General features: G+C 48.7%; 1 protein-coding gene and 1 pseudogene across 3 annotated transcripts; one reads left to right on the forward strand and one right to left on the reverse strand.

The window, feature by feature from the left end:
- Positions 1-6,455: 6,455 nt before the first annotated feature.
- Positions 6,456-6,566, reverse strand: LOC112441337 (U4 spliceosomal RNA; annotated as a pseudogene).
- A 368-nt stretch (positions 6,567-6,934) lies between these two features.
- RBM14 (RNA binding motif protein 14) lies at positions 6,935-18,846 on the forward strand. 3 transcript variants are annotated; one of them, XM_003828687.5, is made up of 3 exons: positions 6,935-8,539; positions 15,717-17,181; positions 17,964-18,846. In XM_003828687.5, the coding sequence occupies exons 1-3, from the start codon at positions 8,203-8,205 to the stop codon at positions 18,169-18,171; spliced, it is 2,010 nt and encodes a 669-aa protein (XP_003828735.1). In that variant the 5' UTR covers positions 6,935-8,202; the 3' UTR covers positions 18,172-18,846. The 3 variants fall into 3 exon arrangements, with proteins under 3 accessions (XP_003828735.1, XP_063464658.1, XP_063464659.1); XM_063608588.1 differs by having other exon boundaries at positions 15,717-15,827; XM_063608589.1 differs by lacking the exon at positions 15,717-17,181.
- The last annotated feature ends 4,802 nt before the right edge of the window (positions 18,847-23,648 follow it).

A 23,648-nucleotide genomic window follows, 5' to 3' on the forward strand; every position in this document is an offset into this window, starting at 1 on the left:
TTAGAAACCAGACTAGCGAAGAAAGCAACACCCTGTCTCTACAAAAAATAATTTAAAAGGCTGGGCGCGGTGGCTCACGCCTGTAATCCCAGCACTTTGGGAGGCCAAGGTGGGTGGATCACGAGGTCAGGAGATCGAGACCATCCTGGCTAACATGGTGAAACCCCGTCTCTACTAAAAATACAAAAAATTAGCTGGGTGTGGTGGCACGTGCCTGTAGTCCCAGCTACTCGGGAGGCTGAGGCAGGAGAATGGTGTGAACCCGGGAGGCGGAGCTTGCAGTGAGCGGAGATCGCGCCACTGCACTCCAGCCTGGGCGAGAGAGCAAGACTCTGTCTCAAAATAATAATAATAATAATAATAATAACTTAAACATTAGCTGAGTGTGGTGGCACAGGCTTATGGTCCCAGCTACTTAGGAGCCTGAGGCAGGAGGATTGCTTGTGCCTAGGAGTGTGCAGCGGCAGTGAGCCATGGTCATGCCACTCTGCTCCAGCCTGCTTGAGAGAGTAAGACCTTGTCTCTAAAAAAATAAAAATAATTAAAAAAAAAAGAGGCCTTTAATCCCAGCAGTTTGGGAGGCCAAGATGGGAGGATTGCTTGATCCCAGGAGGTCAAGGTTGCAGTGAGCCATGATTGTGCCACTGCACTCCAGCCTGGGGGACAGAGTGAGACCCTGTCTCAAAAATAAATCAATAAATGAAAAGGAAAATTTAAGTCCAAGATGGGAAGATTACTTGAGGCCAGGAGTTCGAGACCAACTTGGGCAACATAGCAAGAACCCCATCTCCAAAAAAAAATTTTTTTTTTTTTTGAGATGGAGTTTCTCTCGTTGCCCAGGCTGGAGTGCAGTGGGGTGATCTCGGCTCACTGCAACCTCCACCTCCTGGGTTCAAGCGATTCTCCTGCCTCAGCATCCCGAGTAGCTGGGACTAAAGAAAGGTGCATGCCACCACGCCCAGCTAATTTTTTGTATTTTTAGTAGAGATGGGTTTTCATCATGTTAGCCAGGTCCTGACCTTGTGATCCGCCCGCCTTGGCCTCCCAAAGTGCTGGGATTACAGGTGTGAACCACCACACCCAGCCTACACCTCCATATTTTTAAATAACATGACTGTGTCATTGTTTCTTATTTTCAGTCTTGATATTGTCTGTGGAATTCTATATTAGGATGAATTCTGCAGTAAGTAATACAGTCCTAATAGTGGCCAAAGCAATTAAGACATTTAATTATGTCACCAGATCAACAGTCTGGAGATTTGAGGATTCAGAGCAGGTCCAGTGGTGTGGCAACGTCAGGATACTGTCATCATGAACTGTGTGTTTCTCTTCATGTCCCCTCTCCCCTTTTGGTGGCAAGGGTGATTACCACAGCACCAAGCCTCCCATTGTCACACATTCACATGATAGGGTGGAAAGCTGGAAGGAAGGAGACCAAAAAGGGAAAAGCTCCTTTCTAGCAGAGAAGAACACCTATGCAATGGAATAATGAAAGTTAGCTGTGAAAACGTCTTTATCTGTGTTGTTACTAACTCATATCAGTTTCCTGTAATCAGTTTCCTTTGTAACAGTGGCAGCTGTAACAAAGTACCACAAACTGTGGCTTAAAACAACAAAAATTTATTCTCACAGTTCTGGAGGCCAGAAGTACAAACTTAGTATCACTGGGCTGAAATCAAGGTGTGGACAAGAGCTTGCTTCCTCCAGAAACTATAGGGAAACATCCCTTCCTGGCCTCTTCCAGCTTTGTGTGGCTGCTGGCATTCCTTGGCTTGTGGCCGAATCTCACTCCAATCTTCAAGGCCAGCACCATCCACTCAGTCCGCTCTGTCTTCCCATGGCCTTTTCCTCCGTGTATTTGTGTCAAATCTCCTTCTGCCTCCCTCTTACAAGGATACATGTGATTGCATTTAACACCACCAGAGTAATCCAGGATAATCTCTTCTTAGCAAGGGCCATTGATTTAATCACATCTTCAGAGACTTTGCCACATAAAGTAACATTCACAAGTTCCAGGGATTAGGACCTAATATCTTTGGAGGCCATTAATAAACCTGCTACAGTGACCTAGTAAACCACAGGTAAATTGATACAATTAACTTAGGAAAAGGTCTCATAAGTAAATTTGACGGTACTCTAGTTTCCATGACAGAATTTCTCTCTAGCCTTTCTCTCCATTCGTTGTAAAGAGATAAGGACTTTACTTGTCAGATTGCTTTATTACAGAGATTGTTTTTACCCAAAACTAAGTTTACCTAAGTTTACAAAATTTGATTTAGATCAGTGGTTCTCAGTGGGGATGGTATGGCCCTATGGAAGTTTGTGAGGGCTATTTCTTCTGGCTGTGACAATGCTAGGTGGGGGCGGGGATGCTGCTGGTATTGGGGGAAGACTAGGGATACTTACCAACCTTCAATGTGCAGGATAGTCCTGCACCAAATAGCCCACAGGATACCCTTGTAGGTGAAAAATCACTACTTATGTATATTTCAGATGGTGTCTTGCTCTGTCACTCAGGCTGGAGTATGGTGGTGTGATCATAGCTCACTGTAGCCTCCATCTCATGGGATCAAGCAGTCCTGCCTCAGCTTTCTGAGTAACTGCAACTACAGGCATGCACCACCATGTCCAGCTAACTTATTTTTTATTTTTTTTATTTATTTTTGAGACGGAGTCTCACTCTGTTGCCCAGCCTGGAGTGCAGTGGCATGATCTCAGCTCACTGCAATCTCTGCTTCCTGGGTTCAAGTGATTCTCCTGACACAGCCTCCTGAGTAGCTGGGATTACAGATATGTGCCATGACGCCCAGCTAATTTTTTTTTTTTTTGTATTTTTAGTAGAGATTGGTTTTGCCATGTTGGCCAGGCTGGTCTCAAACTCCTGACCTCAAGTGATCTGCCTGCCTTGGCCTCCCAAAGTGCTGGGATTATAGGCGTGAGCCACCACAGCTGACCTATTTTTTTTCTTTCTTTCTTTCTTTCTTTCTTTTTCTTTTTCTTTTTTTTTTTTTTTTTTGAGACATGATCTCTTAGTTTGTTGCCCAGCCTGGAGCCCAGCGTCATGATTATCGTAGCTCTGTGCAACCTGAAACTCCTGGGCACAAGCAAGCTTTTTGCCTCAGCCTCCCAGCTGGGACCACTGGTGCACATCACCATGCCTGGCTAATTGCTCTTTTTCTTTTTTTTTTTTTTTGTTTCAGACAGTTTCACTCTGTCACCCAGGCTGGAGCACAGTGGTATGATCTCGGCTCACTGCAACCTCCACCTCCCGGGTTCAAGCAATTCTTGTGCCTCAGCCTCTCAGGTAGCTAGGATTATAGACACGCGCCAGCACTCCCGGCTAATTTTTTGTATTTTTAGTAGAGATGGGGTTTCACCATGTTGATCAGGCGGTCTTGAACTCCTGACCTCAAGTGATACGCCCACCTCGGCCTCCCAAAGTGCTGGGATTACAGGTGTGAGCCACTGCGCTGGGACTAATTTTTATATTTTTTGAGACGTGGGGTCTCCCTGGGTTGCCCAGGTTTGTCTCAAACTTCTGGGCTCAAGTGATCCTCCTGCCTTGGCCTCCCAAAGTGCTGGGATTATAGGCATTGAGTCACTGCATCTGGCCAAACTTCTTACTATGTGTCTTACATTGTGTTCAACACTTGTTATTGCTCAAAATGGCCTTATCCTTCATACATACCTGCCAAGAGAAATTTTTATTAGAAACAAGGCCTCACTGTGTTGCTCAGGCTGGAGTGCAGTGGTGCGATCACAGCTCACTGCAGCCTTAGCCTCCTGGGCTCAAGTGATCCTCCCCTCTCAGCCTCCAGAGTAGCTGGGACTACAGGCACACACCACCACACCTGGTTAATTTTTAAAATTCTTTTCATGTAGATGGGGGTCTATGTTTCTCAGGCTGGTCTTGAACTCCTGAGCTCAAGTGATCCTCCTGCCTCAGCCTCCCAAAGTGCTAGGATTACAGGGATGAGCCACCACACCCATCCCCAAATTTACAATTAAAAAACTCTTAAACCTAAAAACAAAAATGTGGTAAAGCCAGTTATTTTATAGGTAAGATGATACTCATATGTGTAAAGAATCTAGCTGGGTGTGGTGGGTCATGCCTGTAATCCTAGCACATTGGGAGGCTGATTCTGGAGGATCACTTGAGGCTAGGAGTTTGAGAGCAGCCAGGGCAACAAATTGACCCCCGTCTCTACAAAGTAAAAATTAAAAAATTATCTGGGGGTGGCTGGGCATGGTGGTTCATGCCTGTAATCCTAGCATTTTGGGAGGCTGAGCTGGGCAGACCACGAGGTCAGGAGTTCAAGACCAGCCCGGAAGGTCCAGGCTGCAGGGAGCCATGATTTCATCACTGTACTCCAGCCTGGGCGACAGAGTGAGACTGTCTCCAAAAAACCAAACCAAACCAAAACAAACAAACAACAACAACAAAGAAAAAACCTGCAAACTTTTCTTTGAGATCAGCCAAGCCAAGCTAGACACTTTACAGGTGAGAAACTCAGTGAGGGCTGCAGGAGCGAAGAGGGTTGCCCACCTGGACCATAAAACTGAACTAGGGCTAATTTAATGCTATTTCCATTATTCTAGATCAAGGAGTCAGATCCTTATTCAAGCCCCAGCATTCTGATTTGCCAGATCTGTGAAATTTGGCAAGATTCTTTACATCTATTTAATTAATTTATGTATTTAGAAACAGAGTTTCACTCTTTTGCCCAGGTTAGAGTGCAGTGGCACCATTACAGCTCACTATAATCTTAAAATCCTGGGCTCAAGCGATTCCTTCCCCCTCAGTCTCTCAAGTAGCTAGAACTACAGGTGCACCACCACCCGCAGATATATGTGTGTGTGTGTGTATATATATGTGTATATATATATGTATATGTGTGTATATATGTATATGTGTGTATATATGTATATATGTGTGTATATATATGTATATATACACACACACACACACACACACAAATATGTACGTATGTATTTTTTGAGACGGAGTCTCACTCTGTCACCCAGGCTGGAGTGCAGTGGCCACAATCTCAGCTCACCGCAACCTCCGCCTCCTGGGTTCAAGCAATTCTCCTGCCTCAGCCTCCTGAGTAGCTGGGATTACAGACGCACGCCACTACGCCCAGATAATTTTTTGTATGTTTAGTAGAGACGGGGTTTCACCATGTTGGCCAGGCTGGTCCCGAACTCCTGACCTCATAATTTGCCTTCCTCGGCCTCCCAAAGTGCTGGGATTACAGGCGTGAGCCACCCCGACCGGCCGCCGGCTAATTTTTAAAAAAAAATTTTTAGAGATGGGTTTTGGTCGTTGCCCAGGCTGTCCCCAACCTTCTGGGCTGAGGCGATCTACCTGCCTCAGCCTCCCAAAGCACTGGGATTACAGGCATGAGCCACCACACCCAGCCTAAAATTAGTTTCACCTGTTTCTTTTCACCTTTTAAAATGCAGCTACTAGAAAAATTAAAAGCACCTATGGGTCTCACTGTGTTAACGTAAGACCCCACCCGCCGGGTGGGGTGACTCACACCTGTAATCCCAGCACTTTGGGAGGCCGAGGCAGGCGAATCACAAGGTAGGGAGTTCGGGACCAGCCTGGCCAACATGCTGAAACCCCTACTAAAAATGCAAAAATTACGCCGGGCGTGGTGGCGTGCGTGCCTGTAATCGCAGCTACTCGGGAGGCTGAGGCAGGGAAAATTGCTTGAACCCAGGAGGCGGAGGCTGCAGTGAGCCGAGATAGCACCACTGCACTACAGCCAGGGTGACAAGAGTGAAACTCTGTCTCAATAAATAAATAAATAAAATGGCTATCCTTACTGGGTAGCTAGGGGTTTGCTGATATCCTGTTCTGGGAATACTGCCAGCAGTTTGGATTTCAGGAGATACCAGAGTAGTGCCCCTTTTCTTTCTTTCTTTTTTTTTTTTTTTTTTGAGACGGAGTCTCGCTCTGTCGCCCAGGCTGGAGTGCAGTGGCGCGATCTCGGCTCACTGCAAGCTCCAACTCCCGGGTTCACGCCATTCTCCTGCCTCAGCCTCCCTAGTAGCTGGGACTACAGGCCCCCGCCACCACGCCCGGCTAATTTTTTGTATTTTTAGTAGAGACGGGGTTTCACCGTGTTAGCCAGGATGGTCTCCATCTCCTGACCTCATGATCCGCCCGCCTCGGCCTCCCAAAGTGCTGGGATTACAGGCGTGAGCCACCTCGCCTGGCCCAAGCACATGCCATTTCAATGGCCTTGTGCTACACAACTCCCACCCTCCTATTCTGCTGTCTGTTCCAGGTTCTGGCCATATTGGGCTCTTTTTTTTTTTTTTTTTTTTTTGGAGACAGAGTCCTGCTCTGTTGGCCAGGATGGAGTGTGGTGGCGTGATCTCAGCCCACTGCAACCTCCACCTCCTGGGTTCAAGTGATTTTAGTGCCTTAGCCTCCTGAGTAGCTGGGATTACAGGTGCCAGTCATCATGCATGGCTAATGTTTTGTTTTCAATTAGCAATAATTGCGCCTCGGATAAACCTCATTGGCGATGATACTGCCACTGCGCAAAGCTAATGTTTTGTAGTTTTAGTAGAGACAGGGTTTTACCATGTTGGTCAGGCTGGTCTCGAACTCTTGACCTCAGGTGATCTGCCCACCTCAGCCTCCCAAAGTGCTGGGATTACAGGTGTGAGCCACCGGGCCTGGCCCATACTGGCTCTGGACTCTTCCTTGAACCAGATTTGCTTCTGCCCCAGCACTCTTTGACTTGTACTTTCTGGCCGGCATGATCTTCCCTCAGAGGATGGCTTAGTTCCCTTGATTACTCCAAGTCCTCATCACCATCTAACACGCTTATGTTTTACTTATTTCTTGCCTGTCTCTCCCCACCATAAGATCCAAGAAGGTTGGGATTTCTGTCATTTTTTTTTTGTTCACTGCTATATTCTTCTTGGTGGTGTCCACATGGTAGGTGCTATTTGTTGACTGAACACGTAGGCAAATATTTCCCTGAGTTTGTCACATGTCTATGTTTTTGATGTTGTCTGCCATGCAACAATCTTATTTACATACTCAAATCTGTTTAAAAAAATTTTTGAGACGGAATCTCACTCTGTCGCCCATGCTGGAGTGCAGTGGCGTGATCTTGGCTCACTGCAACCTCCGCCTTCCGGGTTCAAGTGATTCTCCTGCCTCAGCCTCCCAAGTAGCTGGGATTACAGGCGCGCACCACCACGCCCGGCTAATTTTGTATTTTTAGTAGAGACGGGGTTTCACCATGTTGGCCAGGCTGGTCCTGAACTCCTGACCTCCGGTGATCTGCTTGCCTTGGTCTCCCAAAGTGCTGGAATTACAGGCGTGAGCCACCGCTCCCGGACTAAAATTTTTTTTAAGGCTCAACTTTTGCTTCCTGCAGAATTAATTTTCTCGTTTATTAAACTGTTTATTATGAAAACCTTCAACATACAATAGCGTCATTCCATTATTTCTTGACTGGGAATTCCATCAGGGCAGAGGCCTTTGATTTTTCACCGGCTGCCAGGACCTCAGCAACCCCAGGGAATGTTTCCAAAGAATCAATTAATGGCACGAGGGCTTCTCCGGGGCCTGCCTCAGGTCCCCTCGCGGTGCTCAGCACAGTCCTGGGAGCCGTTTGCCGACTCAAGGCGCCTGTCCTGGTTTCTCCCGCCAGGCCCGGCCTTCCCCCGTACACTCACGCGGCCACCTCCAGGCGCGGGTTTGGACAGGGCTTCCAGAATGGGAGGAGCCCTGACTTCCAATTGAACAAAGTTTTCCTGGGAGCCCGCCGGTCCCAGCCCCACCCGGGCCAGAGGCCGCCTTACAGACTAGGCCTCTCTGCCGCCGGCGCCGCTCGCGCGCGTTCTCCTCTCTTCAGCCCTCCCTCTTCTTCCCAACCCCCCCTCCCGCCACGGGCTGTGGCGGTTGGTCGTCCCTTTCCCACCCCCTCAGCTAACGAGCGGGCTCTAGGCCCTCTGGGATTGGCTGTGCCTGAGCACATCTTCCCTCAGCGTTTCTGATTGGTCGCTGGACGCGCGGGATGCGAGTCCCCATTGGCTAGGCCAGGGCGCCTGCGCGGCGGGGTTCTCGGTCGCCAGCCATTCCTGAGGAGGACTGCCGGTCGTTCGGACGTCTTGCCTGTCGCTGGAGGAGAGGTCCCCGCTCTCCAGGAAGGTGGCTGCGGCGACAAAATGAAGATATTCGTGGGCAACGTCGACGGGGCGGATACGACTCCGGAGGAGCTGGCAGCCCTCTTTGCGCCCTACGGCACGGTCATGAGCTGCGCCGTCATGAAACAGTTCGCCTTCGTGCACATGCGCGAGAACGCGGGCGCGCTGCGCGCCATCGAAGCCCTGCACGGCCACGAGCTGCGGCCGGGGCGCGCGCTCGTGGTGGAGATGTCGCGCCCAAGGCCTCTTAATACTTGGAAGATTTTCGTGGGCAATGTGTCGGCTGCATGCACGAGCCAGGAACTGCGCAGCCTCTTCGAGCGCCGCGGACGCGTCATCGAGTGTGACGTGGTGAAAGGTAACGCGGAGGCGCGCTCGGGGGCGGGGGCGCGCTCGGGGGCGGGGGCGCGCTCGGGGCACTCTGCCTGTTAGCCACGCCCCTTACCCGGGGGTCGGTCACTGCGCGGTTGGGAGGGGTGGGGAAGTGCGCGGGAGCAGGTCGGAGGTGTTGGGGGCGCGTTGGGTAGAGCCACCCTCCTCCCCTGCGGTCCAGGAACCGTCCACCAAGTAGGAGGAAGCGGCTCTGGGTGGGTGCGGCGGCCACTGCGAGCCAAGCTACGGGGCCGGGGACGCGCCTGAGAGCCTTGCGAGTGTTCCGGGGGCGCGCCTTCTCCTGGTCTCCTGGGCCTGGCACCCAGCGGAAATTGGGAAGTGACGGGCACAAGCCGGATCATGAAGCGGGGAAGATTTCTCCACTTCCCCACTTCCTCTCCAGACGTCGGTCAGAGCAAGGGAAGAGGGAAAAGGTGGGGGCTGACGCCCCAAGGCCGCCCTCCTGTTCCCTCCCGATGAATGTGCTCAAGCGGAAGGTAACGGGGCCCTTGGACGTTTCTCGGGCTGGGGTCTTTTAGTCTTGTCTGGCATGGGTCTACTCATGGGCACAGTTACACGTGAGTACGAGAGGGGCCCCTTCCGAATCACTTTGGCCTTTCAATATTAGGTAGGTTAGGCGTGGCAGCTCTGTGCTTTTCTCCTCCCTCAAACTTGGGGTTTTTCTTTGGGCTCGATTTTACATCTGTCAACTGGAAACCCCAGCCTTTTGCATGTGCGAGAAAGCTTGTTTTATGAAGTCCCCTTCTGCGTAGTCTTTACATGCCAAGCCAGTGCCCTAGGGCAGTGTCATTCTTTTATAAGCTTGGTGACTTTGCAGGGGGGCATACTCTGGCTGAGGGGGTCCTGGGGAGGGGTCTGTGAGAGCTCTTCATTAAACAGTGGCTAAACACGGTTTACTGAATCAGTAGTAGTCATTGCTTGAGTAGTCTGATTCTCAGGGCAGATCCCGGTGCTTTTTCTTCGAGAAAAATGTGTCACCATAATTTAAGCCTGACTAGGGACCCAGTTGACTTTTTCATAGCTTGAGTTTTTATCCCTTAAGCTCTTTATCTTTTACATTGGCAAGATTTGGTGGGACAGCCCTTGTGTATGTGGCCAGTCTCTGCTCCACTTGGGAACAGATCAGAGTTAACTTTGCCCTGTCATTTTGGAAGATGCAGCCTGGGAGTATCTGATGCCCTACTCCTGGTGGGTTCATACCTGCTCATAGCCTGTGTGAGAAGTTTCAGGGATAGGAAATAAATGTGGGTGCAAGTGTTTATTTATCCCACCAAGATATTTCATTTGCTGTCCTGGAAAGGCACATGTTTGGGGCCATTCCTAGTCCTTTAAGTGGGGGAAATATAAAGGGTCATAGTGTCCACTACTAGGAACAAGTCCTTGTTCTGCATTAATATTGCATTCTATTTTCCTCAACTCAGGTTATACAAGTCCACGACTATCCGGAATCGGGCTTTCCTGCTGGGTGCTCTGAGGCAGGCTGTATGGTGCATGGATTTTTGCTTTTGTTTAGAGTAAAAGAGTGGTGGGGGAGGGTCTCAGATTGGGTACTTGTCCAGCAAAAGGATGGGGTATATGAGTCTCATTTGTGAGAGTTTTGTGTTTGACTTACCAAGTTTCTTTTGTGGTTGTTAGGTAGAGTGGCTACTAGGTTGAGAGTCTAGAGTCAAACATCTGAAGGGACAGTCTACCTGGAACTCAGGCTTCTTGCTGGCTTTCAGGTGGTAGAGAAAGTCAAAAATTTGCCTGAAATTTGCTTGGGACCCAACACCAAGTGACGATGCGGGTGAAGTGCATAACTGCACATGAATTTTTAGAACTCCTGGCTGACTCCTTGTGAGAGTTAGACGGAGTTTTGTGCATTTTGTTCCTTTGTAAACATTTGATTAGCAAAAATGCATTGACTTACTCCGGGAGTGGTGGTCAACTATTTGCAGTTACATTGTTGTGTAACAGAGCTCCTGACATACTTTGATGTAAGAGACTGGGAAAGATTTGAACATCATATCCTCCACTGATGTCTTTTTATCTGTTTGTGATGACGGAAAGTGAGGGTTGAAAGTTGGGAGTGTAGTAGAAGCGACTGGCTCTCTAAAGAGTGTACTCATTTCTTATGCTGGGAATGGTCATTTGATTGAGTCTCCTTGTGTTGGCTGACAGGGCTTTGAAAAGCACAGAAGCTTGGTGTTGCACCAGACAACCAGCTCTGTTTTATTTCACAGGAAAAAAAAAAACAACATAGTTGCTTGGTTACTCCAGGAGCTTAGATAGGATTTGTAGAACAGAAATCTCAATAGCAACAGTGGATTGTAACCACTCCACAGCTTCCTCCTATTGGGTGTTCAAAGATGAACAGCTTCTGGAAACATGTACAGACTTGTGGGGAGATCTGAAAGACAAAAGAGGAAAATATCTTCTCTTCATTTTTGTGAGTGACTGTTTCTTCTTCCTATACAGAGCTCTGTAGTTTCAAGTTTAAGATTTTTTCTTTCTTTTCTTTTTTTTTTTTTTAAGACGGAGTCTGGCTCTGTCGCCCAGGCTGGAGTGCAGTGGCGCCATCTCGGCTCACTGCAAGCTCCGCCTCCTGGGTTCACGCCATTCTCCTGCCTCAGCCTCCCGAGTAGCTGGGACTACAGGCGCCCGCCACCACGCCCAGCTAATTTTTTGTATTTTTAGTAGAGACGGGGTTTCACCGTGTTAGCCAGGATGGTCTCGATCTCCTGACCTTGTGATCCGCCCGCCTCAGCCTCCCAAAGTGCTGGGATTACAGGCGCAAGCCACCGCGCCTAGCCCTCAAGTTTAAGATTTTTAGTCTTAAGATAGGAGAACTTGTTTTTCTGGATTCACTTAACTTTGTTACTGGAGGACTTGTGATGCCACCAGACCATTTGGAGATCTCTGTAAAACATTACTTGATAGTCCCAATGCAGTGATTTCCTTCAGAGTTTTCCTTGAATTAGATCTGTGGGCAAGAAGGTTCCTGGAATTTTTCAGATCTCTGGTTTTAATGGTCTTAGGAGTACTTGGGTGTTAGGGCATCTTTAATCTAGCTAGGTCTGTGCTTTGCACTTACTGTGATGGGGCTTCTCACTACAGGATGCAGTTGAGTTAGCTGGGCAACTTATTCACACTTTTCCCCTCCAATGTCAGGCTTAGAAACTTCCTGATACAATTTGGTTATAATTGTATCAGATGGATTTTTAAATTTTGTATTTATTTTTATGTTATTTATATATTTATTATTTTTTTTTTATGAGACAGAGTCTCATTCTGTTGCCCAGGCTGGAGTGCAGTGGTGAGATCTTGGCTCACTGCAACCTCCGTCTCCTGGGTTCAAGCAATTCTCCTGCCTCAGCCTCTCAAGTAGCTGGGTCTACAGGCCACCACACCTGGCTAATTTTTGAATTTTTAGTAGAGACAGGGTTTCACTATGTTGGCCAGGCTGGTCTTGAACTCCTGACCTCAGGTGATCTTCCTGCCTCGGCCTCCCAAAGTGTTGGGATTACAGGTGTGAGCCACCATGCCCAGCTTGGGTTTTTAAATTTTTTGATCAGTTATAAAACTCATTTGGGTAGTCATTTGAATCATACATGTGAAATCTCAATTTTCAGATTTCACCACTTGGTCTGAATAAAACTCACTAAGGAGGGAAACAGACAGTGGGATGTCCAAATGCTCTTGTAAGCCCATGGAAGTTTTTGTCTCATTCTAGTGTCAGGAAGTTGTGGATAGAATAATCAGGACTGTTAGAATTGTTCTTTAATATTCCCTCAGAATGTCTGGAGGCCCCTCCCTGCAACAAGTGCCTATGAGCTCCAGCAACTCTGCTTCCCCTTCACTTTGGGCCTTTCTGCTTGCCATCTCCAGGTGGTTTTGCTATTCCCGAGGATTACCTCAGCCTCTGGTTTTATTTTTATTTTTTATTTAAAGATTTTTTAAAATATTTATTCATTCTTTAGGGTCTCGCTTTGTTGCTCAGGCCAGAGTGCAGTGGCGTGATTGTGGCTCACTGTAGTCTTGACCTCCTGAGCTCAAGCCATCCTTCCACCTCAGTCTCCCAAAGTATTAGGATTACAGGAGGGAGCCACCATGCCTGGCCCAGCCTCTGCTTTTAAAGGGCTCTTAGGCCACATGCTGGTTGTTTTTTTTTTTTTTTTTTTTTTAAGCTTACTCTATTCAAAGTGGAGATGAAGGATCACAGGACAACTTTAGTGCCTTATGGCTAGGCCAAAGGAAACACGTAGCTTTTCACAGGTGGTAGATAAGGCTCTGGCCATGGGAGTGTTGAGGACAGAGTTGTGATAATTCATTTTGTTCTTTTTTTTTTTTTTGAGAAGGAGTTTCATCCTTTTTGCCCAGGCTGGAGTACAGTGGCACGATCTTGGCTCACTGCAACCTCCGCCTCCCGGGTTAAAGTGATTCTCCTGCCTCGGCCTCTTGAGTAGCTGGGATTACAGGCACATGCCACCACAGCCGGCTAATTTAATATTTTTAGTAAAGACGGCGTTTCACCTTGTTGGTCAGGCTGGTCTTGAACTCCTGACCTCAGGTGGTCCGCCTGCCTCGGCCTCCCCAAAGTGCTGGGATTATGGTGTGAGTCATTGCGCCTGGTCTCATTGTGTTCTTTTATCGTCTGTGCCAGCTTCTAAGTTTGCATGGCATTGTGTTTTGCTTGAGATGAAAGATAATATTCTATAGGGAAATAAATCTCTGGTTATTTCTAGGTTTGAATAATCATAATTCCTTATTCTGTAGCTGTTCGTATCTTACAAGGCACTTTTGTCTTTTCTCTTGAACCTCTTAACTTTGAGGTAGGTAGGATAGATGTGTCGGAGGAAATACATGGTAAGTTTCTTTTTATTTTTTTTGAGACGGAGTTTTGCGCTTGTCACCCAGGCTGGAGTGCAGTGATCTTGGCTCACTGCAACCTCCTTCTTTTTCTTCCGTGTTCAAGTGATTCTCCTCCCTCAGCCTCTGGAGTAGCTGGGATTACAGGTGCCAGCCACCACGCCCTGGTAATTTTTGTATTTTTAGTAGAGACGTGGTTTCACCATGTTGGCCAGGCTGGTCTCGAATTCCTGACCTCAGGTGATCCACCCACCTGGGCTTCCTAAAGTGTTGGGATTACATGCGTGAGCCACCGTGCTTGGCCAGTTTCTTTTCTTTTTTTCTTTTTTTGAAATGGAGTCTTGCTGTGTCACCCAGACTGGAGTACGGTGGTGCCATTTCGGCTCACTGCAACTTCCACCTCCCAGGTTCAAGTGATTCTCCTGCCCCAGAGCCTCCTAAGTAGCTGGAATTATAGGTGTGCACCACCACACCTAGCTAATTTTTGTATTTTTAGTAGAGACAGGGTTTCACCATGTTGGTCAGGCTGATCTTGAACTCCTGATCTCAGGTGATCTGCCTGCCTTGGCCTCCCAAAGCCCTGGCATGAGCCCCTGTACCTGCTTAAATGGTAAGTTTCCTAAGATCTTATAACAAGTCAGTGATACCTGGGTCTGGAACTGAGACCATTGAATTCCTAATTAAGGATCCCTTTTGTGCTATGCCACACTTCTGACTTCTACTTATTGATTGCATTTTTTTCCCCATTATCCTGAGTCTTGTGTCATTGTCTTCAAATCCAGGGAAATGACTTGTTCTGTAGGAGCAGCTAGATAAGGCATCCCAGTACGAAATTTCTAAAAATGAGGACCCTTGTTTGGAGGTTATTAAGAATGTTTCTTATCTTAGTATTGTCATCTGGGTAGCTCTTTGTTTCTTAAACTGATGTGACAGATAGCATCCTGGTACTTGGATGCTATCTAAGAGTAGCCACAGGTCGAGAATGGAGCTAAGCTTAGAGCCTTATTTCCTAGGGGCAGGATTCTCTCCTTCAGATTCTGCCTGTGCTTTGTGAGTGTGGACATGAGAATTTCTTTCCATTCCTTCATTCCCTGAAGTTTTCTCCTTCTGTGTAGTAGATAAGTATAGCTTTGAGACCGGCATCCTGTCTTCTCCTACCACAGCTTATTCAGGTCATAATGAGAGCTGCAGGGGTAACCTGGTTAGCAGAGCCTGTTAGCTGCAGTAATTGCAGCTTCATACCTTATAGGTGAGAAACCAGATCTTTCTGGTAAGCAGTCTGCTCTGTGAACAGAAGCCCAAGGTGTAAGGTATACCTCTGTCCCTTAAAGAGGAAACAGTGGAGGATGCAGTGTGGTCTGGGACAGGGGGATTGGGCATGAACTCAGCCAGTGGGCTTAGTTTCTATTCCCATACCTCATTGGCTTACACAGGGTCCATCTTCTCTGCTTCTAAGCCTAAATTTTTAGTCATATTACACAGTCCTGCCTTATACCTTGACTTCTCAGGGATAGATTGTGTAGCAAAGGGGCATTGGAAGAGCTGTGATTCTGGTCCTGACTCTAACACACTTTGAGTGGGGCAAGCCATATAAAAACTCTTGAGCATGTATGTCCACCTGTTAAATGGAGGTGATGATTCTTTGCCCTGCCTACCTCACAGGATTGTGAGGCCCAAATGAGGTCCTCCTGTACCTAAGAGTGCTTTGAAAACTTGGGAAGTACTGTGAAAAAGCGGAGAGATCATATTGGAATGTTGTGAACTGCTTGCTTGTTGCAGTCTAACTCTCTTGCCTTAATTGGACATGGGCTGAGAGATGGGTCATACCAAAACGTGAATGGTCATTTCCAGTGTTTGAGAGTTAGGCCTCAAAAGTGAGCTAGGCCTCAAAGCTGTTTGGTGAGTTTGGGTTGAGAACACTGAAGAACTGAGTGATCTAGGAACGCTTTCTGCATTTTGTTCTGCTGGTTTGTACTTTCAGGAGATGTGAAGATTTTTATCCTGTGTTGCAGTTCATCTTTGCTCCTTCTTCTCTCACCAGGAAGTTGGGTGAGGTGGCAGGGTTTGTAAAGGGGAGAATGGGAAGAAGGCTGTAGGCAAAGATGACTGCTTGGGACAGTCAGAAGCTTTGTTATATGGGAGCTACATTTTATGACATACTCCTGGAGAGGAGGGTTTGGAGGCCTTGGAGGTAGCTGGCAACAGCTGGGTGCTGTTGTGTGTCCAATTTGGGATCCATCAGGTAGCATGCCCTGCCCCCCTAATTGCTAACCCTCTGTCTGCTGCTTTATCAGACTACGCGTTTGTTCACATGGAGAAGGAAGCAGATGCCAAAGCCGCAATCGCGCAGCTCAACGGCAAAGAAGTGAAGGGCAAGCGCATCAACGTGGAACTCTCCACCAAGGGTCAGAAGAAGGGGCCTGGCCTGGCTGTCCAGTCTGGGGACAAGACCAAGAAACCAGGGGCTGGGGATACGGCCTTCCCTGGAACTGGTGGCTTCTCTGCCACCTTCGACTACCAGCAGGCTTTTGGCAACAGCACTGGTGGCTTTGATGGGCAAGCCCGTCAGCCCACACCACCCTTCTTTGGTCGCGACCGCAGCCCTCTGCGCCGTTCACCTCCCCGAGCCTCTTATGTGGCTCCTCTGACGGCCCAGCCAGCTACCTACCGGGCCCAGCCGTCAGTGTCACTGGGAGCTGCCTACAGGGCCCAGCCTTCTGCCTCTTTGGGTGTTGGCTATCGGACTCAGCCCATGACAGCCCAGGCAGCCTCTTACCGCGCTCAGCCCTCTGTCTCCCTTGGGGCACCATACAGGGGCCAGCTGGCTAGTCCTAGCTCCCAGTCTGCTGCAGCTTCTTCACTCGGCCCATATGGTGGAGCCCAGCCCTCAGCCTCGGCCCTTTCCTCCTATGGGGGTCAGGCAGCTGCAGCTTCTTCGCTCAACTCCTATGGGGCTCAGGGTTCCTCCCTTGCCTCCTATGGTAACCAGCCATCCTCTTACGGCGCCCAGGCTGCCTCTTCCTATGGGGTTCGTGCAGCTGCTGCTTCCTACAACACCCAGGGAGCAGCTTCCTCCTTAGGCTCCTACGGGGCTCAGGCAGCCTCCTATGGGGCCCAGTCTGCAGCCTCCTCACTAGCTTATGGAGCCCAGGCAGCTTCATATAATGCCCAGCCCTCGGCCTCTTACAATGCCCAGTCTGCCCCATATGCTGCACAGCAGGCTGCTTCCTACTCTTCCCAACCTGCTGCCTATGTGGCACAGCCAGCCACAGCTGCTGCCTATGCCAGCCAGCCAGCAGCCTACGCCGCACAGGCCACTACCCCAATGGCTGGCTCCTATGGGGCCCAGCCGGTTGTGCAGACCCAGCTGAATAGTTACGGGGCCCAAGCATCAATGGGCCTTTCAGGCTCCTATGGGGCTCAGTCGGCTGCTGCGGCCACTGGCTCCTATGGTGCCGCAGCAGCCTACGGGGCCCAACCTTCTGCCACCCTGGCAGCTCCTTACCGCACTCAGTCATCAGCCTCATTGGCTGCTTCCTATGCTGCCCAGCAGCATCCCCAGGCTGCTGCCTCCTACCGCGGCCAGCCAGGCAATGCCTACGATGGGGCAGGTCAGCCGTCTGCAGCCTACCTGTCCATGTCCCAGGGGGCCGTTGCCAACGCCAACAGCACCCCGCCGCCCTATGAGCGTACCCGCCTCTCCCCACCCCGGGCCAGCTACGACGATCCCTACAAAAAGGCTGTCGCCATGTCGAAAAGGTACTGTATGCCCCCCCGCCTCTGCCCCCAGCTGGGGCTTAGGGCAAGGGGCTGAGGTTGGCATGGGAGGGAAACTGGAGGCATCGGCCCCTCCCTCGGTCTTCTCTTCTCTATTTTTGTGGGATGTCCAGAGGCCGAGGGGAGCAGTGTCTATGAACTTTCCTGGTCACCAGGGTTCAGGTGGAGCATAGTGCTCAGCCTGGGGTGGTACCTGCTAGTCAGGCCAGGCACAGTGTCACCTGTCTAGGCTAGCCCAAGTGTCATTGGAGCTACTGCCTGCAGGACCGTGGCCCATATCCTTTCCCACTGTCTCAAGGATCCTTAAGCCTATTACGTGGTTGTCCTGGCTTTGGCAGGGATGTGGGTTAAAGAGTAGTCCCTTTGGCATTCACTGGCTAAAGGCAAGTTTACAAGGTGCGTCCACTCTGGGAAGTTGGGGACCTCGCTTTCATCCGCCGTTCTGTTGATAAACAACCAAGGTCTTTCTCTGCAGGGCCCAGGGGCGGAGATAGTTTGCTGTGGTGTGGGAATGTAGACCAAAATCCACCTTGGCTAGTTCAGAGGGGAGGACTTCAGTGGAGGGTTTGATTTCCCACTGAGTTGAAGCCAGGCTTGATTTTTTTGGCCTGGATAGGGTGATGAGCCTTCTGACAAAAGGAGACCAATCTCTTGGAGACCACTGTGATCACACCCTCCCTGTCCCCATTGGCATCTCCCCAATGCCCACCTGGAGTCCTCCCCTCAATTGTCTCATTCACCAACTGTCTTCTTCTCTCGACTAGGTATGGTTCCGACCGGCGTTTAGCCGAGCTCTCTGATTACCGCCGTTTATCAGAGTCGCAGCTTTCGTTCCGCCGCTCGCCGACAAAGTCCTCGCTGGATTACCGTCGCCTGCCCGATGCCCATTCCGATTACGCACGCTATTCGGGCTCCTATAATGATTACCTGCGGGCGGCTCAGATGCACTCTGGCTACCAGCGCCGCATGTAGGGCCATCCTGGGATGGGGCACCACAGGGAGGGAGGGAGAAAAGAGGTGGGTAGGGTTACAGATCCAGGTTATAACTACTCTGGCCCATACCTTTCCTGGTTGTGGTTTTTCATCCCCTCTACCATGTGGGCCTTCCCCAGGAGATGATCCTGTTAAGTGTTCGGCAGTAACCTACTTTGTTGCTTCGCCTCAGCAGCAAATCTTGCTACTGGCTCTAGATCTGCGGTTTCCCCTCTACCCTGCCTCCTGTCTCCCCAGAATGGGAATTTCTTTTATGTTTTTATTTTTTTCCTGGCTCCCTTTTATTTTTGTGCGCGATATTTAAGGTCGTCTGGATGGGGAAGCAACCTGCAGCTGAGGTCGCCGGCGCCTTTTTCTTTTTAGATGGGAAGGAGGCCAGGAAAGGGTCAGCTTAACCATTTCCTATGTGCCAAGCTGTGCCAGCAGTCCAGGGTACCCTGACTGTCCCTCTGTAGACTGTTGAGACTGAGTTCCTGTTGGGACAGTCAGTTGGTATGTATCCAAGTCCCTGCTGACCACTAATGTTCTAGCTGATGGTGAGCGGCACAGTCCCACTTCCCCATCTCCCCAAGTAGGTGGTGTTAGAAAACCTTAATTTTTTTTCCCTTTTGTATGGACTACAAATAAAACTTGGGGCAATTTGCAGTTTGGAAACCTGGTTGTCATTGTCTTGATTGCATTCAGTGTCAAAGGAGCCAATTTGACATCCAGGAAGACATGATAGCTAAAGGGAAGGCAGTCAGAGAACCCAGGACTGGTGAGGAAAGGGGTTTGAACTTGGGAATTAGAAGGATTGCCCTATGGCCCAGAAGGATTTAGCTCATCGTCGTCCTGCTAGCCTGCCATCTTTCAGACTTTCCAGGGCAGGTGGCCTGGTCCTCAGCCCTCAACTTGAGTTAGTCACACCAAAATGCAGTAAATGATGCCCATTTTCCTCTGCCTGTGCTTGACCATTTTCACTGACTTTTCTCCAGTTCAAGAATAACCTGTGTTCCAATGGGATGGTTCTGGGGTTTGGCCTCTTAGGAAGTGGGGAATGGGCTGCCGTGCTATTTACAGGCTAGTAGATCCTTTAGGCAGTAGGCTGGAATGAGTGCTGGGGCTGGGACCCAGAAAGGAACCAGTAGTGGAGTGGGGGTAATGGCGTTGCCTGATACTGCCCTATGGTTGGAATAAGGAAGGGCAGAGAAAACTTGAAGCAGGTATGGGGCATTCTGGCCATAGAGCTCGTATTTTGCCTGTTGAGCTGTACCATGGAGCATCCTCCTGTGTCCTGCCAACCCCTGCCATTATAGTCACCGGAGACTCCTTTCCCTATCCCTATCTGTTAGGGTTTTCAGATGTCCTCTCGCTGGGTTTATATTTGAAGGTATAGAATCTGGGAAAGGGTGGGGTGCAAGCTAACCAAATAGGGATGCTAGGGTTGGGTGGGGAATTGAGGACTCTTTCTGTGCTTTTATTGTAGGGCTGGGGATCGAGGATCTGGGCAAAAAATATGACATTTCCAACCAGGGACAAAATGGAGGTTGGGCTTAGTGATGGGTAAATGGAAGACTGGTTGAGTGGGATGATAATGGGAGAACTTACTGATGCTCTTTTGGGAAAAGGTGCTTTAAAGACTCGATTTGGGAGCCTACTGGGGCAAGGCGACTTTGGGGAGGTGTACGTGTTAGTCAAGTGGAGGTCAGGTGGGTTATCTTCTGCCTCCTTCACTGGCTTCATGTGAACTTGCCTGTGACAGAATATCTTGCCCTAGATGTCCTCTTCCCTCTTGCCATCGTGCAAAAGCATTCGATCTTACGACCGTGAGTTCTTATTTGTGGATGCTAACTGGGGTAATCTCAGGGAGTACTGGGGCCATGGCTCTTTACCTTGCTTCTCTTTCTGCTCTCTGCTTTGCTTTCAGGTGCTTAGCTGCTCCTTTTTATTTCTTTGCAGGACTGGGAAAGCATGGGAGGAGGATTTTGATAAGTTTCTTGTTCTCTGCGTGGTGATGGGGTGGTCTGAGGGCCAAGTTAATAAGCCTACCTTTGGTTATTACCCTGGAAAATTGAGGGTTGATGGTAGGGTTATGATTGTGGCCTGTGTATTTGCAATTTTTCTTTGTCAGTGTGGCTTTCTGTCATCTTCCTTTTTCTCCAGTGAGGGTTCTGCCACTGTCTCAATCCCTTGGTTCCTGCAAAAAACAGCTAAATGTGCTCTCAGGGCCAGTGGTGATGTTCTGTGTTGCAGCCCCAGCTCTTGAAAGTGACCTGGCCCAGATGAGCTCTGCCTGCTTGTCATCTTTAGGTCCTGCTGCCCCTGCTGCCTTAGCCCTCAGGCTCCTAACTGCTCAAGCCAGAAGGAGCTACAAAGCCAAATCATTTGTCATTTTTCTCTTGCAGATTGTTTTAAAATCTCCCTCCCCTCTTTTATTTTAATTATGCCACTTGTGTTAATCCTATAGCCTGCTTCTTTGCTTTGTGGATTGCTGATTTCAAGTTCTATAACTTGGGGAAAGTTAGGTTGAGTGAATGGGAGGACAGACACTGAATGTGTGTTTTGGAAAAATGGACTCTATCTTCAGATTTTTCAACTTCTCCACCTATCACCTCTACAACTTGGCCTTCATTGGAGAAGTTTTAGTTGGCTTATTCCTGGAACAAGACCACCTAGAGGCTTTTAGCCTTGTCAGCCTGCCCTCTTCTGAGGTTTGGACCTTGTTTTAAATTGTGTGCATGGTGGGCTTGAGACTCTCTCGTAATGGAGGTAATGGGACTATCACTGAGGGGTTCAGCCTATCCAGGTAGGCTACCGTTCTAGTCATACCCATCACTTAAATTCTGCCACAGTCTGCACAGACGGTTGGTCCTCCAGGCATATTGTCCTATTAAGCCAAATAGGTGGACATCATGGGATGGATGAGGTCATCATGAAAACAGATTTACTGGATTTATGGACCTAGTATATACTATGTAACAGATGGAAAACTGAATTTTACAATCTATAGGTACCTTTGAAAGGTCATAAAGGGTAAAAGTCTATAGTTTTCCAGAAAATAATTCTTAAAACTGGGTTTCATGTCTAAATTTAAATCATGTATCTGTCTGTAGTGCTTCAAATGTGGCCAGGTGTGGTAGCTCACACCTGTAATTCCCAGCGCTTTGGGAAGCTGAGGCAAGAGGATTGCTAGAGGCCAGGATTTTGAGACCAGCTTCGGCAATACAGTGAGACCTTGTCTCTACCAAAAGAAAAAAGAAAAAAAAAAAAAAGCCATCTGTGGTGGCATGCACCTGTAGTTCTAGCCACTTGGGAGGCTGAAGCAAGAGGATTGCTTGAACTCAGGAGTTGGAGGTTATAGTGAACTATGATCATGCGACTGCACTTCAGCCTGTATGACACAGCAAGACCCTGTCTCAAATAAATAAACAAACAAATGCCTTGCTCAGCTAGCTGAGGCAGGCTTTGGGCTGACCTTGAGGGATTTATTGTCTGGGAGGCAGGACCTACCTCAGTGAGCGAGTTTATATGAATAAGTATTGATAGGCAAATGGTAGGTAAGGAGGGAGAGGATGTGGCAGTAATCCCAGGTAGTTAAATTTTTTGGAGAAATGATTTGATTTAAAAACTGACTTGGGGCAGGTGTCATGGCTCACGTTTGTAATCCTAGCACTTTGGGAGGCCGGGGTGGTCGGATCCTTTTGAGTCCAGGAGTTCAAGACCAGCCTGGGCTACATGGGTAAACTTCATCTGTACAAAAAATAAAAAACTAGCCAGCCGTGGTGGTACGTACCAGTAGTGCCTGTAGTCCAGCTGAGGCTGGAGGATCTCTTGAGCCTGGGAGGTGGAGTTTGCAGTGAGCTAAGATCATGCCACTGCACTCCAGCCTGGGCAACAGAGTGAAACCCCGTCTGAGGAAAACATAAAAACAACAACAAAAAAGTAAACCGACTTGGTATAGACAAGAGTGACTGTTGTCTCTTTAATCAGTTTTTTTAAGTTTTTTTTTTTTTTTAAGAGGGTCTCACTATGTTGCCTAGGCTACACTTGAACACGTGGCTCAAGTGATCCTCCTACCTCAGGCTCCCAAGTAGTTGGGACTACAGGAGGTTTCCTGAATTTGAATCCTGGCTCTCCCTCTTCTTGGCTGTGTGATCTTGGACATATTAGGAACGCTGCCTCTATTTTGTTACCTATAAAATGAGGATAATAGCTAACTACAGTAAATTAAATATATTAATACAACAAACTAAATTTATATTAGTGTAGCCAACACAATTATATTAATCTTCATAGCAATTCACATGTGTTAGCTATTTCTTTTTTTTTTTTTTTTTTAAGATGGAGTCTTGCTCTTGTCACCCAGGCAGGAGTACAGTGGCGCGATTTCAGCTCACTGCAACCTCTGCCTCCTGGGTTCAAGTGATTCTCGTGCCTCAGCCTCCCTAGCAGATGGGATTACAGGCGCCTGCTATCACGCCCAGCTAATTTTTGTATTTTTAGTAGAGACAGGATTTCACCATGTTGGCCAGGCTGGTCTTGAACTCCTGACCTCAGGTGATCCACTTGCCTCGGCCTCCCAAAGTGCTGGGATTGCAGGTGTGAGCCACCATGCCCTGCCAACATTAGCTATTTCTTTTTTTTTTTTTTGAGTCGGAGTCTTGCTCTGTCGCCCAGGCTGGAGTGCAGTGGTGCGATCTTGGCTCACTACAAGCTCCGCCTCCCGGGTTTATGCCATTCTCCTGCCTCAGCCTCCCGAGTAGCTGGGACTACAGGTGCCTGCCACCACCTCGCCTGGCTAATTTTTGTATTTTTGGTAGAGATGGGGTTTCACCATGTTAGCCAGGATGGTCTCGATCTCCTGACCTCGTGATCTGCCCGCCTTGGCCTCCCAAAGTGCTCGGATTACAGGCGTGAGCCACTACGCCTGGCCAACATTAGCTATTTCTAAACCTATTTTGGAAATGTGGGAGTTGAGGCTGTTGGTTAAGTGACTATTCTTTTTTTTTTTTTTTTTGATATGGAGTCTCATGTCACCCAGGGAGGAGTGCAGTGGTGCGATCTTGGCTCACTGCAACCTCCTCCTGGGTTCAAGCAATTCTGCCTCAGCCTCCTGAGTAGCTGGGACTACAGGGATGCACCACTACACCCAGCTAATTTTTCTATTTTTAGTAGAGATGGGGTTTTACCATATTGGCCAGGCTGGTCTCGAACTCCTGACCTCAAATGATCCTCCCACTCGGCCTCTCAGAGTGCTGGGATTACGGGTGTGAGCCACCATGCCTGGCCATTCTTAAGATCAAATGGCTACAAAGTTGGTGGCTCAAGGAACTGAACCAGACATTGGAACCATCTAGGGCTTTGTTTATAATCGTTATGCTATACGGCTGTTGGGAGAGTCAAATGAGGACATGTGACACGTGTATATAGTCACTTCTCATGAAATGTTAGCCATCTCATATAAATGAGTTAGAACA

Source organism: Pan paniscus, chromosome 9 (assembly GCF_029289425.2).
Source record: "Pan paniscus chromosome 9, NHGRI_mPanPan1-v2.0_pri, whole genome shotgun sequence".
Classification (NCBI taxonomy): domain Eukaryota; kingdom Metazoa; phylum Chordata; class Mammalia; order Primates; family Hominidae; genus Pan; species Pan paniscus.

Bases quoted from the DNA above. Each gene is read 5' to 3' on its own strand.
- RBM14 (XM_003828687.5), top strand. From the start codon at position 8,203: ATGAAGATATTCGTGGGCAACGTCGACGGGGCGGATACGACTCCGGAG. The intron at 8,540-15,716 runs GTAACGCGGAGG...CTGCTTTATCAG, and splicing joins CGAGTGTGACGTGGTGAAAG to ACTACGCGTTTGTTCACATG. The intron at 17,182-17,963 runs GTACTGTATGCC...TCTCTCGACTAG, and splicing joins GCTGTCGCCATGTCGAAAAG to GTATGGTTCCGACCGGCGTT.